Source organism: Brienomyrus brachyistius, chromosome 7 (assembly GCF_023856365.1).
Source record: "Brienomyrus brachyistius isolate T26 chromosome 7, BBRACH_0.4, whole genome shotgun sequence".
NCBI classification, from domain to species: Eukaryota; Metazoa; Chordata; class Actinopteri; order Osteoglossiformes; family Mormyridae; genus Brienomyrus; species Brienomyrus brachyistius.
Genome location: NC_064539.1, coordinates 14363244 through 14377472, shown reverse-complemented (window position 1 = coordinate 14377472; position 14229 = coordinate 14363244). Strand labels below are relative to the sequence as shown.

The following is a 14229-nucleotide window of genomic DNA, read 5'->3' as shown; positions in this document are numbered from 1 at the left end:
TTCAACAGACCCGTTCGATGTCTGAGTTGGTCAAGTTAAGAGGCGTTCTAGTTCCAAGGTTCTACTGCACTTATGTTCATAGAAGGTTTGCAGTATTATCTCAAGCTTTAAAAATACTGGACATTAACATGAGCACAGGTAAAATGTGTTTAGCACATTACAGAACAATACTCTTAAATATAAACACTTCAGTCTCCAGCTATTTGTGCATCCGTTTTAAATAATTTATTTCTGTATAATGCAGGGTGCTTATAAAATCAGCACAGTTCATATGCAATCTTTGAAAATCATGCATAATGCACACTCAGTGGCCACTTTCTGTAGCACTCCTACATAGTTTCAAGTCTCCAGAAACACTTAAAGGGCTGAGAAGTTGTGTGCCCAGAGAAGCCATTCTGCACACTGCTGTTGTCTGCTTGTTGTATATATTCAGTTCTAGGCATGTGATTCTTTGTCATTGTTTGTAGGAGAAGGGTGTTTGCATTAACAAGCAAATGCATGTACAAAAAAATTTGAAACATATGCTCTCTTGCGCCAATTTTGTTTAAGGTTTACCCAAGAAAAAACCTTAACATAAAACTCTAACTAGAATCACAGATTACTGAGTATTGTAGGCTTTTCTATATTGGATCAAATAAAAATGGTAACACTTAATTTGAGGGGGCAAAAATAATGTAGTAGCACACTCTTATTTGATGTAATAACTAACCAAAAACTAACCATTAGTTAACATCATTAAATCATAACGGTTCATGCATTTCAATCATTATATTTGTTCATTATTAATACTTAGGGTAGTAGCTGCCCACTCATGCAATATATATAAAAACAAGCTTATTGCAAATAATTCTCTGGCAGCTGTCATTACTCGGGCTTTAATCAGGCCCAGCAACAAGTGAAATACTAATCCTGCCTTTGTCCCACACAGATGAGCCTTCTGCAGAGTGAGATGATCCAGGATATTGTTTTGCTGGACCCGCGGTGGCTCTGCAGCAACGTACTCACCAAGATTCTCTCCAGCGACACTCCAAAAGCCATCCATCACTATAGGGGGCGTTTTAGCCTAGAGGAGCTTCAGAGCCTGCTGGTAGATCATGACGTGGACGAGTTGCTGCAAATCCTGGATGCCATGGATGTGTGTGTGCGTGACCCCCTCAATTCTACCATGGTGGACATCCCAGCCCTCATCAGGGCCAACGGGCTGCACCACTCTTGGACAGATGAGGAAGAAGATGAGGAAGCTTTTGTGTATGGTGGTGTGCGTGTGGTGCCTGCTGAGCATCTCACCCCCTTCCCATGTGGTCTGTTTAACAAGCTGCAGGTCAACCTCTGTCGCTGGATCCATCAGCAGCAACCAGAAGGAAGTTCCATCCGTCTGTGGACCAATGGAGCCAAAATCTCACACAGGGGTGTGGAGGTCATTCTGCGGCTGGTTAACCACGGCCAGGGAATTGAGGTCCAAGTGCGTGGACTGGACTCCCTAAAATGTTACGTCCTGCTGGATGTGATGTGCAACCTCATTGACAACCTTCTAGCTACCACTCTACCTGGGCTCATGACAGTGAAGCACTACTTGAGTCCCCAGCAGCTGAGAGAGCACCATGAGCCCATCATGGTCTACCAGCCAAGAGACTTCTTCAGGGCCCAGGCACAGAGGGAGACTACCCTCACCAACACCATGGGAGGGTACAAGGAAAGCTTCAGCAGCATCCTCAGCCTCAGCTGCACAGAGGTCTATCACCAGGCCAACCTGGGTGTGGATGTTCACATATCAGACATTGGTCTCCTGGCAAGGAGGAAGCTCTGTCGACTTTTGGACCCACCAGATGCCATGGGAAAGGACTGGTGCCTTCTTGCCATGAACCTGGGCCTGTCAGATCTTGTGGCTAAATACAACCGTGTCAATGATACTCCTGGAGAGGATGTGACTTACCCTAGCCCCACTGCCCTGCTCCTGCAGGAGTGGAGTAGACATCCTGGCAGCACGATCGGTGTCCTCACTGCCAAGCTGAGGGCACTTGGGCGCAGGGATGCAGCCGATTTTCTGCTGAGGTCATCCCCAGTGTTCAAGGTCAACCTGGAGGTGACCACCCTGGACAACTATGGGCCTACTTGTAATGGGGGGACCTCCCACAACTCCATCAGCTCTGTAATATCCCGGTGAAACAATCAGCCAAGCAGGTGGAATTTCAGTGGGATCCAACCATTTACTGTATTGATTTGTGTGAAAATGAACTTCTGGTATGTGTCATATCCGGGTTAAATGCACTTAGATGCATTATGAATGGACATTTACCATAGAAGCATAGTCTCTTGTCCCTAAATACACCAGAGTCTATCAGAGAAAGTATGTCAGCATTAGCATTACTTATTAATACTGTTTGACTAAATATACGTTTGCAACAATTTATTCTTAATAATGAACTCTGTCTGCATTACCTGCTGTTATAAGTAAGGCAGTATTCTAAAAGTTAAACTCTCTGGATATATTGTATAATAAAGGTCCATTGGGCATTATTTTGACTGACATTTTTAATGCTTAGCAAATTTGAAAGAAACCTCCCAACAGAAGCTGAGTACAATCATTTCTCTACCCCACTGAGCCTGCTTTTGTGGGAGTTAGGCATAAAGAAGATGGGAAGACTGCAGCTAAAAAGAAGGGTAACTTAATAACCAGAAAAAAGTAATTGACTTGGGATGTGACCCATTGCAGGGCCACCTACTACCCTCTTTTAACCTAATTTATTGTAGTGGAATAGTCTAATATATAAGTAGATAGAAAAGTAAAGGGGTTTCTCCTCAATCAACCAGTTTCACTTTGAAAGCATATTATTGTCATATGTAATATGCAATGGAGATCAATACAGTGAGTGTTTACAAATAAAGATAGATCTATTACTTTTTCTACCTTTTTATGATTCTTACATAATAGACGAACATTTATTGTTTATATAAATGGAAATCATTCCGCCGTTGTATATGGTGACCTACGCTGATCTCATAGCTTCCACATCAGTGTAGAGAAACTTCAACATAAAGATTTCCACCTATCCTGTGCTGTGACAAGACAGTACAGGTGCTGAGATGTCAAGGTTTGTTACACCGTTGTTCATTTTCAGCAGACAGTAGATTGCTGATATTTAATTTATTTGAGTGTTGATGTTTCAGTTTAGGATCTGCCATGTTACAGCATGGTCTTTTGAACCAGAGCTGCCAAATGAATGGTAATCAGCAAACAGAATAGTGGTCAACTGAAAACTCGAATGGTCTTTGCCTGTTATTGGGTGGTAACTCATTCAAATACCACTGAGCTAGGCTTTGACCCTCAATTTATCCAGGGACTGACTGACCCTACCATCCCAAATGTATATTGCTTTGGACAAAAGCATCTGCTAAATATGTTAATGTAATGTTATTGAGAAACAGATAAGCAGATGGCTCAGTACCCCACTGCACCTGGGCTACAGGTCTGAATCCCTCTCTGCCAGATTGAATGTTTCTTGTGTTGTTCTTTGGTCATTGTACAATGCAGACATACCTTACACAACAGTATCTTACAGGATGCACTGCAGTTCACTGCAACCATAACTGGATGAGTGGTTACTCAAAAGTGGTTGATTAATTAATCAATACATAAACTCATGTCAATAATATGATGACATTTTCTTGATCCACTTCAAGCAACCTTTCACACCCACCCAAGTTTCACACCCACACATTAAAATAGCAGACATACCCCTCCTGTATTAGGAAAACATAAACAACACTTGTTTTTCTCTCCATGCAATTGTAATTATATTTATTTTCTAATCCATTGAAATAATCACCAAGTAAGGTACCACTGATTTGATTAATTGCAATGGATAATTTAGAAAGTGACATTTGTTACTTAGCATAGAGAGAATGATTGTATTAATATAAAATAAAAATACAACAAAAAAAGTAAATCTTTAAAGGGTCATTCACACTTGAGACACTATCAAAGCAAGGGGAAAGTTGTTTTTGTTTGTCTGATAGTGGGAATGTTAGCTAGCAGCCTTTCAGTGTTGTCATACATGTGCATTCCAACCTGAAGCATGCTAGGGTTCATCGTGACTATCATACATGTGGGAGACTTGCAGGGTGAATCAAGTTACTGCTAGAAATGGTTTTGGTGTAGCAGCAGGGGGAGCTCTTTTGTCTGGAGTAGGGACTATCTGAAAGGTCAATGTCCCATTGCATTCAGGGGGACAGTCAGATGACTCGAAATGGATTTCTTGACATTTTGATTCTTGAGACTTTTTACTTATCTTGTTTTCCTAGAAGAACCTCAGTCAAATACTGTTTTTTTATTTCCATTTATGCAAATTGCCATTTTAGTACCCTCAACAAAAACTGTCATTTTTAATTTCTGGCACTTTTAATTTGTATCTGTTGTAACCCCATGTGCAAGCTGTCTGCCCTGTTTGCATAAAGTATTAATCTGGCAATGCTAGTGTATGTGAAATATTTAAATATTAAAGATCAAATATTTAAAGTTTAAAATATCGTTAGAGTTTTAATACTTTTCATGTTGGGTTTGTGGAAAGGTTTCAGAATTATTTGCAGAGAAAATACTTGTATAAACTTTGCTTAAATGTCTTGCCATAAAAATCAAAGGTTTCCAATTATGTTCCACAGTGGTCACAGGGTCTTCACATTTGCACCGTGTCTCAGAGCTTAACTGATTAATTAAAATTCACAACTGGATATAAAGTAAATGGGCTTTTCCTAGGGTCAGTCAGCTTTTCAATGGTTGAGTTACACCCCACAATCTTATTATATAAATGTAATTAGTAATTGAAGTGGTGGATCATCAGGAAAACTGTAGGCCGCATGACCCATATATATATATATATATATATATATATATATATATATATATATATGTGTGTGTGTGTGTGTGTGTGTGTGTGCGTGCGTGCGTGCGTGTGTGTGTTCACACACACACCAGTCTAAAGCAGAGAAAAAAGACAAAGCATAGTTGTCTTTTTTCCCTCCAGACAAAAGGATATTTCAATAGTTTTAAATGGCACTTTAGAAAAGAAATTTAATTTAGAAAGAAATTAAATTATTTGTTTTAATTATGTACATTATTTACCTACAGAAAACAGTTCCTTTACATGAAGGAATTAAATTTGGGGGAGAGAGAAATCATGCATTAAAGATTCAGTCCTGGTTTTGCACATTTTGTTTATTTATGTTATTGTGATTTTAAAGCATGCATTGATATTTTCTTAATACTTTCTCCGATGTTACGGATATTGTGCATTTTATAATTAATTTAATTTAATTAGCTTATCATACATTGTTTCCATTCTTTTCTAAGATTGATTTACTGACCACACTTGTACGTTATTCAAGGGTATGTGCTTTGATCAGTTGAATGCTGATTACGTCACTGACTTTAGTTTGAGGTTTTTTTTTTCTGTAGTTCCCTTTGTCAGTCTCCATTTTCCAATGGGGGAAAATGACTTGCTAATGCAATCCAGCCATTATTGTTTTGTGTTTAAAAAAAACAAGAAAGAAAATGCAGTGTTTGATCAATTTCTGTGATGTCTTTTTTTAACCATTAAAACTGATATTACTATGTTTTGGAAATGATTGTACCAAAATGTTATTCATTAAAAAAAATGTGCCATTCATATATTTTTAACCAAATAAAGATGCCGATGACGGGTCGTGTGCTGAGGATTAGAATCCTGTCCCCGCTGTATGTGTGTGCAGTTTGCGTGCTCGCCCTGTGTTGTGCTGGTTCTCTCAGGGCACCCTGGTAGCATTCCGCAGTTCAAAAACATGCTGTTTGGTAGAAGGAGTCTGTTTATGCCTGCGAATGTGCCTGTGAATGTGCGTGTGAATGTGCCTGTTAATGTGCCAGTCTCTATGCCCTGCAATGGATTAGGATCCCATCTAGGGGGCTCCCCAACCTTGCGCCTTGTGCTGCCTGAGACAGGCTCCAGGCCCCACAAATCTGCCAGGATAAATAGTTTGAAGATGGGAGGATGCATATAATTATTTACTGTGTATTGTTCACCTATGAGCATTATTCCCACGTTAGTAAAAAAAAAAAGTAGTAAATATTATAAATATTATAGAGACTCATGTTACAGTCACATAACAGCCTTACAAGACTCAGTATTTCACACTGCACTCCTACCCAGACATAATTTCCCACCAGACATTCGAGCCCCTAACAGTAAGCCATTATTTTTAATGGGAAATAATTAGGCAGCCAATTGCCAAAGAGCTCCAGAATTGCTAGGAATATCTCAGCACATGACCAGCAAAATCATAATAATTTTGAAAGTATATCTGTCATTAGTTGGTAGCTCTGTCTATTGTGATTTCTATAGTATAGCACAGGAAAATCAGACTGTAATACCCAGGACCAACAGCGCAACACTGAAATGTATAAATGTTGAAAAATAAATGTTTCATATTGAAAATTATGTTTTTTTTTATTCTCAGTCATGAAACATGGGTTCTACCTCCCTAGGCCTACATTACCCATGCCTCCATGGAACCGCCCTATTTGCCCATTTGCCTTTCCCTGAGCTCCAACTGACAAACAACCAGAATACAAAACAAACATGAGTACCAATAAAAGCACTAAGGCTACTTCCCTTAAAGAATCTTCCTTTAAAGATTCCAAAAGTAGTTGTAAATAATACATGTGGACACTTTCAATGAAACAGTATGAGTATGTGATGTAAAATGCAGAAAATAGAATAAATGTAATAATCCACACATTTATTTTCCACAATGGAGCCGATCCCAGTAAACAAATGGATTGAGTAGAGGACATCTTGGACAGGATGTAATTTCATAGTACCACAGCTCAAAGTACAGAACACAAAACAACAAAACATTTCATCATGTGCCAGATCACTAAAGTATTAAAAATTGACACCTTCACTTTGAATGTGAACATTTTCCAAAAACATTTCATAGCTCCCTGAATAGGTATTTATGCAGATAAAAATGTGGATGAAGCAGCTCATTGAACCACTGACACTGAGTGATGGTCAAGAGGAAGTTCAAAGCTTTCATTTCCCAGAAAATGAAATGTTGTGTCCTTAGTCACAACAAGGTATACAGAGTTATTGTCAGTCATTGAAACACCAGGTCGGAAACAGGAAACATACAGTAACATACATAAATTCCATGCAAGTACATAAAAATTCCCATATGAAAAAAACAATTTCATATAAGCCTAACAAGAATTTTTATATGCAATGCATGTTTTTATATGCCCGGTACAAATCAGTTTTTTTTCTTGTATAATTATGACCACATTCGTCCCAAAAAACACACTTGACATGTAAGGAATTCAAGGGAAAAGCCTACAGAAAAACAACTTTTACATGAATTTTAGATTTTAACATACATAATAGTAGGAAATACAAGTTTATTCCTTGTTGTTTCTTAATAAAGCTTCATATTGATTTTACACTATTCTAATGACATGTATGGTCTCTCCACATTCAGTTGGTTTAATTAGACCTTTTAGCAAATTTACTGAGATTAACTGAACTGTGTTCTGTCCTCAGAACACAAAGTGAATGTATCAACTGAAAAAGGATGTTTACTTTTCAAAATACTCATTCAAGTTATGTGGAATCAGTGTCCATGATTCAATAAAGTTAATTCAAAGAATTATGCATAAAAATTAATACTGTCAAAACATTAATATGCGTTTTACATCAAAAAGTTTAACAGTACATTCATTTCATATGTATTTTACATGAATAGGGTTGCCAACTTTGATCAGCTGGCTAGCCTGAGATTTTCAATTTGAAACAATACTGCACACACATGCATACGCATTTAAATGAATATAACAGTTTTACTGCCGTGCAAATAGTCTGTAGGGATTGCACACTACTCCAACGGATTTGATTAAACTAACTTCAGGAATAATACAGATTTGCTTTAAGATTTCTTGCATGTGCGTAAGAGCCTGAAAGCTTGAGTGTCATGCCAGATGTGTGAGAGCTGGCAACCATGCATGAATAAAGGACATACAAATTGACATATACATCTAATGACACATTACGTTTATTGTAAATTTATTTTGAATGTCATAAAGAGTTTATGCTTTGTGTCAAACACATGAGTCATGTTGCATTTAAAATACTTCTCCACATTGGTTACAGCCCTTTAAGACTCATTTTAAGGTTTGCGCGGATTTTTCAAAACACCAGCTAACTTCGCAGTTAGTGCAGTCGCTGTACAACATCAACATTGCCTGATTATTGTTCTAAATTAAATATATTGTTTAAGTAACGGAGACAACATTAAGTTTACTTTTTTGTAACGTATATCCATCAGTTTTCTATACTCGCTTGAATTGTACAGGGCCGCGGGAAGCCGGGCCTATCGCGGAAGCTATGAGGACAACACAGAGAACCCAGGACGGAATTTAAGCAGGTACCATTGGACCCGAATTGACAAACATAACATTACTCAGATTTGATGCTGGCAAAATAAATCTATACAGTTTACCCATTAGATTATATAATTCAGACGCAATAATTTTTATACCAGTGGTGTACGATATACTTTATAGTGAGAGCTACTTTTACAAAGAAAATCTGGGGAGATAAACTATATTGTAGCCCACGGCAGATTTTGCCGAAGAACCGAGGGCGGAATGGTGTTCAGGATTGACCTGTCGACCGTAATCGACTGTTTTGCGACTACTGGTCTATACCATATCCGCATAACAGAATTTATATGAAGTAAGTACATTTATAAAGTACTGATATAATCAAGTACGGCGGGATAAATAGCTAGGCCTCATTATGAAGGCCGTTTTTACTATGGAAAAATGATATATGCTGAATAGCAAGAAGTCGTTCCCCATCGATTTACAGGCATTTTGGTTTTTTTTGAAAATATGCTGTCAATGTCGCAATGTAGTCAGGTGCTGACTGACGTCATACTACTTGTTCAAACAAGTTGTATTTTTAATATTATAGGTTATATACTTTATAATTGTATCCACTGTGGTGTATTTCTAAGATAATATCCACGCATACTTCCGAATTATGCGAAATAAACTATCGCTAATTTTTAGTTAACGTCTGCACGAAATTGTTACGTATACACAAAAGCAGTATTTTTCATGTTATTAAATTTAAGAAAAAAGTCATCTTTTATTATAAAAAGTTTTGTCTATTGGTTCATTAATATCAAAATATAAAGGCAACTTTGAAGTTATAGCTGTTTTGCTTAGTCATTCATTTCCAGATAATCCCCTCCCCCTAAAAAAGATAAAAGCATGGAATCAGCAGGGATAGCAACATTGCAACTGTGTACATTAGGAGACCATCGATTTTGAACTGATACAATTTCCTGAACATTGTTATTAACCGAGGGTCGTTATAGATTCGCCAGCTGCTTTCCTTGTAGGAAATTCCTTTCCATGAAGTTTCATGTGGGATAAAACATCACGTGAAAGGGCATCACGTTGGGATGAGTTTGCAGGGAGGCGGGATCAATGTGTGTGCGTAGTCGCTTCCAGCCAATGGGAGCGCCAAATGCTTCCACAGTCCGGAGCTATATATTAAGGTTTGCTGCCTAGCTGTTTATTGTTTTGTCGGAGGAGGTATATGTTGGAAGTAAGTTATTTCTGACTTTCCATCTACGCTGTATGTTGGGTTTCTACTTAGGTGTTTAACGAAGTGTTTGTCTACAGCAGTAGGTCAGCGTACTAGCTCGTCAGTGACCTGTGCGAAGCGTTTCCAGTTCCATAATTAATCAATTTATTTCGTCTTTTATTACGGTTTTAAATTGCAAGCCAATATCTAATCACTGAACATGGCATAAGCACAGTGCTTGTTTAGTGTTTTGTTTTCCTTTATACTGCGGCTCACTGTATTATGTCTTTATTATGTCTGTCTTATGTCTGTGAACGTGTCTCCCCCTTTTTTTTTCTTTTTTTTATTCCCCCCACATTTATTGGTGTCGTCCATACTAGGTGATTAAACTAGCGGTACGCTTTGAAAAAGGAAGCATTCACGGCTTATACGACTTTTGTTTTCGATTTCCTCTGGTCTCGGTCTATCTAGTGTTTCCCGGCGGAGCGATTTCGCCGCGTCGAAACCGCCCGTGTCTCGTGATTAGGGCGAACAAAACAACTGCAGTCGTGTTTGTCTTAAGGCAGATGCAATCTGACGTTATTTCCTTAGTCATGTTAGTTATCGCCGTCATCGCCTTAATTTTTGGGATCATAGCTGTATAACAATATCGATAAATGTAAATTGGTCTAGGCCCGGTTCCGTATGCAGGAAACCGATGTTTGTCTCGGCTATGAAATTACGTCCCTTTATATCTGGCAGACGCTTCTGAGCCGTGTCCTGCCTTGACGTGAATGGCTAAAGTTAATCATAAGCTGCATGAAACCTGACTTTTTTTTTTTCTTCCCATTTTCCCCCAAGCAGAGTCAAGATGAGGCTCGGTTTGATTTTATCTACACTGTGTGTGGCAGTTTTTGCTGCCCCAAGCTTGGACCCTCAGCTGGACAAGCACTGGAGTCTGTGGAAGTCTTGGCACAGTAAAGATTACCATAATGTAGGTGTCTGATGGAAGTGGCCCTTTGTTCCCATAGTCCAAAAGGGTTAAAATTTTGTTCTTTGACTTGTGCTTGTACCATTATTTGCCTCTTGTAGACTGAAGAGGGCTGGAGGAGATTGGTTTGGGAGAAGAACTTGAAGAAGATTGAATTGCACAACCTTGAACACTCCTTGGGAAAGCATTCCTATCGCCTGGGAATGAATCACTTTGGTGACATGGTATGTGGTCCCATTACCCCATGTCAGTTTTATTTTAATGGGGGGAGGGAAAATGATGTGTCAGATCAGCTACTATAATGATTTTCTTGTTTTAGACTAATGAAGAGTTCAGGCAGCTCATGAATGGGTACAGACGACGATCTGAGAAGAAACTCCAAGGTTCACACTTCTTGGAGCCCAACAACTTTGAGGCACCAAAGCAAGTTGACTGGAGAGCTCAGGGTTATGTCACTCCTGTGAAGGACCAGGTTAGAATTGTGGGGGCTAATCTGTATTGGGTTTTTAAAAATACTTGAAATGGCCTTGTATTGACAGTAGTATACTTTTGGAGATGAACAAGACTGAAGCATGATTTTTTTAACTCTCGTTTCAGGGTCAGTGTGGTTCTTGCTGGGCCTTCAGTGCCACTGGTGCCATGGAAGGCCAGATGTTCAGAAAGACTGGCAAGCTGGTATCACTGAGTGAACAGAACCTGGTAGACTGCTCTCGTCCTGAGGGAAACGAAGGTTGCAATGGTGGCTTGATGGACCAGGCCTTCCAGTATATCAATGACAACCATGGCCTTGATTCTGAAGTTTCTTACCCTTACCTAGGCACGGTAAGTGTAGAGCCAACAAGATCCCATCCTGTGAAAGGATAGATGGTGGTTATTCATTTCCCCCCCCCCCATGTTCCTCCTCCAGGATGACCAGCCCTGCCATTATGATCCCAATAACAGTGCTGCTAATGATACTGGTTTTATGGACATTCCCAGTGGGAAAGAACGTGCTTTAATGAAGGCCGTGGCAGCTGTTGGCCCAGTATCTGTTGCCATTGATGCAGGCCATGAATCTTTCCAGTTCTACCAGTCGGGTAAGTTGCATTTTCTCAGTTATGTAGTTGTCTAATCCAGTTTATTTTGATTCTGCTGTATTGTAATGCACATCGGTTTAACAAGGATTTTGGCTGTACAGGAATCTACTATGAGAGAGACTGCAGCAGTCAGGATCTTGATCATGGTGTCCTAGTTGTTGGCTATGGTTTTGAGGGGCAAGATGTTGATGGCAAGAAGTACTGGATTGTGAAGAACAGGTAAGATTGATTTATTCAGAGTCTGTGTTACACTGAGCACATTCTCCTCTGGGGGGGGGAAATCATTTGCTTTCAAATGCTGACGTGTGGTTTCCCCCCCCCCCTTCTCAGCTGGAGTGAAAAATGGGGTGCTGAAGGATATATCTACATGGCCAAAGATAGGAAGAACCACTGTGGGATTGCAACTGCAGCAAGCTACCCTTTGGTGTAGCCTGCATGTACTACAAGGTCACATCCATTGGGTTTTAAAGGGCCATGCCTGAATGTAGGCAGTTTAATGGGAGTCCATACTTTTGGTTTTTAGAAATGGACTTGTAAATATTTACTCCTGAATGTCTGCAGTCATGGATTCTGTTAATGTACAAAGTGGCATTTTATACCTATAATTAAAGATTTTTAAATTGAGTTCTGTGGTCTCTGCTTAATGTCCCTCCCCATTAGTACTGGGGTAAAGCTAGCAGTTCAGTTTACACTGACACTCCAACATAGTGTAAAAGCCTAGCAGTTTTGTGCTCTAGTTTCCTTCTAGTAGTGATCAATGGGTTTAGCTGGAGTCAACTCAAGCACACTTTCGAGTTTCAAGTTTCTTTAACGGGACACTACAGACTGAACTTGGGTAAAATGAGCATCTGTGTGTATAAACTAGCGCAGAGAAACAAGCGGTGTTGGCGTCTACAAGGGCAAATGTGGCCTTTCAGTTGGAGCCTCTATCCCCATGGATTTGTGAATATCACTGATTTGGCAGGGAATGAGTCATTCTAATGTTCCCTATAGCGTTATATAATGCTTGGGGTGAAATACTGCTTTTTGGGTTTTCAGAAGTTGATATGGTAGTTTGCCTATTTGTGCGAAAAGGTAAACTATTTCCTGTGCTAGTCTAAATAAAAACTACAAATTTGATAGGTTGTTGTTGGGTTTTTGTCTCTCCCCCCCCCCCCCCATCTTTTGTGTAGTCTGAGCCCCAGACAGGTGAAGACAACATGTAGAAAATTAGTATGAAAAAGCTAAGTACACTAACACCAGGCAAGTAGTTGATTACTGCATTAATGATTTGTTAGGCATTTCTGAATGAAATACCCATGAATATAGAGCATATTTGATAAGTACTTATTAGCAGCAGTGGTGGTGTACATTCTAGTATAATCATTGTTATGAACATGGCTCCTCTGGGGCTTGTACACTAAGGGTTTTTCTTTGAAAGAAAAAAGCCTTTGACTAGTCACTGAAGAAACACAAGCTTAAACATACAAACGGTTTGACATGAACACTAAGTGATAATGTAACAAGCTATCATTTTGTGAGTGCATAACATTTATCTGGAACGCACAGGCTCAGTTTCGGCTTCTGACAGTTGTATGTATGCAATAAGTTGTAATATAAAGGTAGTGAAAATGTAAACTCATACACTTAAAGCATAAACAGAGCTTATGGGCCATGTCAAATAATTATATTCAGTATAAATGAATGTTGGATTCATGCAGTGCTTTTCAAGACACCCAAAGTGCTTTGGTAACACTTGACAGAAACTCAGTTGCTGCTGAAGTACAAGTAATCAAATCATGAGCAAATATAGTTGCTACTTGAGATAGCAAATTAATTACAAAAGTAATATGGTCAGTATTTCACTTGCGTTCACATTACTTGTTCCTTCAGTTCCAGTTCACAAAGATGTATAGAATTAACAAATATAGTAACTACTTGAGATGATACATTGCTAACGAATCGTAATGCATGTTCTAACTATGACTTAGTTTAGGGTTAATACATAAGTAATATACTATATTATTTGTTCCTCATCAAAAAAATTCGAAACACTTTACAGAAGCAATGGGGAGCCACTTCAATCACCACCACTATATAGAACCCCCCTGGATGATGCGACGGCAGCCAATCTGTACATAGTATGCTCACCACATAGTAGTTAAGGTGGTGAAGGGGCAGGAGAGAATTCACCGGTTATATATAGGGGATGATTAGGAAGCCAGATTTGAAAGGGCAACAGTGTGCAATTTAGCCAGTGCATCAGGGAACCATCCATACTCTTTCAAAGGATGCCCAGGGATCTTTAATGCCCTGAGAGAGTCAGGACCTTGGTTTTACATCTCATCAATTTTTACAGCACAGTGTCCCCATCACTGCACTGGGACTTTGGGATCCACACAGACCACAGGATGGGCTAACTTGTTGGCCACACCAAGACCTCTTCCAACAGCAACCCAGTTTTCCTAGTTGATCTCCCTTACATGTACTGGCCAGGCTCAAACCTGCTTAGTTTCAGGTGGATTACTAGTCTAGACTTCAAGTGGTATGGCTGCTGACAAAAAAACACCAACAAGGGGCACTC

At 39.3% G+C, this 14229-nt stretch overlaps 2 protein-coding genes across 9 annotated transcripts in view; both read left to right on the top strand.

Annotated features, from left to right (window-relative positions):
* The window catches only part of LOC125746437 (death-associated protein kinase 1-like), a 56995-nt gene extending 54097 nt beyond the window's left edge, over positions 1 to 2898 (top strand). For all 7 annotated transcript variants that reach the window (XM_049020387.1, XM_049020389.1, XM_049020391.1 and 4 more), the window contains one exon: positions 929 to 2898. In XM_049020387.1, coding sequence (XP_048876344.1) covers positions 929 to 2164 — 1236 coding nt within the window. In that variant the 3' untranslated portion in view covers positions 2165 to 2898. The remainder of the gene's footprint in view (positions 1 to 928) is intronic.
* Positions 2899 to 9505: 6607 nt separating this feature from the next.
* ctsla (cathepsin La) lies at positions 9506 to 12290 on the top strand. Of its 2 annotated transcripts, none has more exons than XM_049020438.1 (8): positions 9506 to 9641; positions 10464 to 10593; positions 10692 to 10814; positions 10910 to 11062; positions 11188 to 11412; positions 11498 to 11666; positions 11768 to 11885; positions 11997 to 12290. In XM_049020438.1, the coding sequence occupies exons 2-8, from the start codon at positions 10471 to 10473 to the stop codon at positions 12094 to 12096; spliced, it is 1011 nt and encodes a 336-aa protein (XP_048876395.1). In that variant the 5' UTR covers positions 9506 to 9641; positions 10464 to 10470; the 3' UTR covers positions 12097 to 12290. The 2 variants fall into 2 exon arrangements, with proteins under 2 accessions (XP_048876395.1, XP_048876396.1); XM_049020439.1 differs by having other exon boundaries at positions 9515 to 9641; positions 10461 to 10593.
* The last annotated feature ends 1939 nt before the right edge of the window (positions 12291 to 14229 follow it).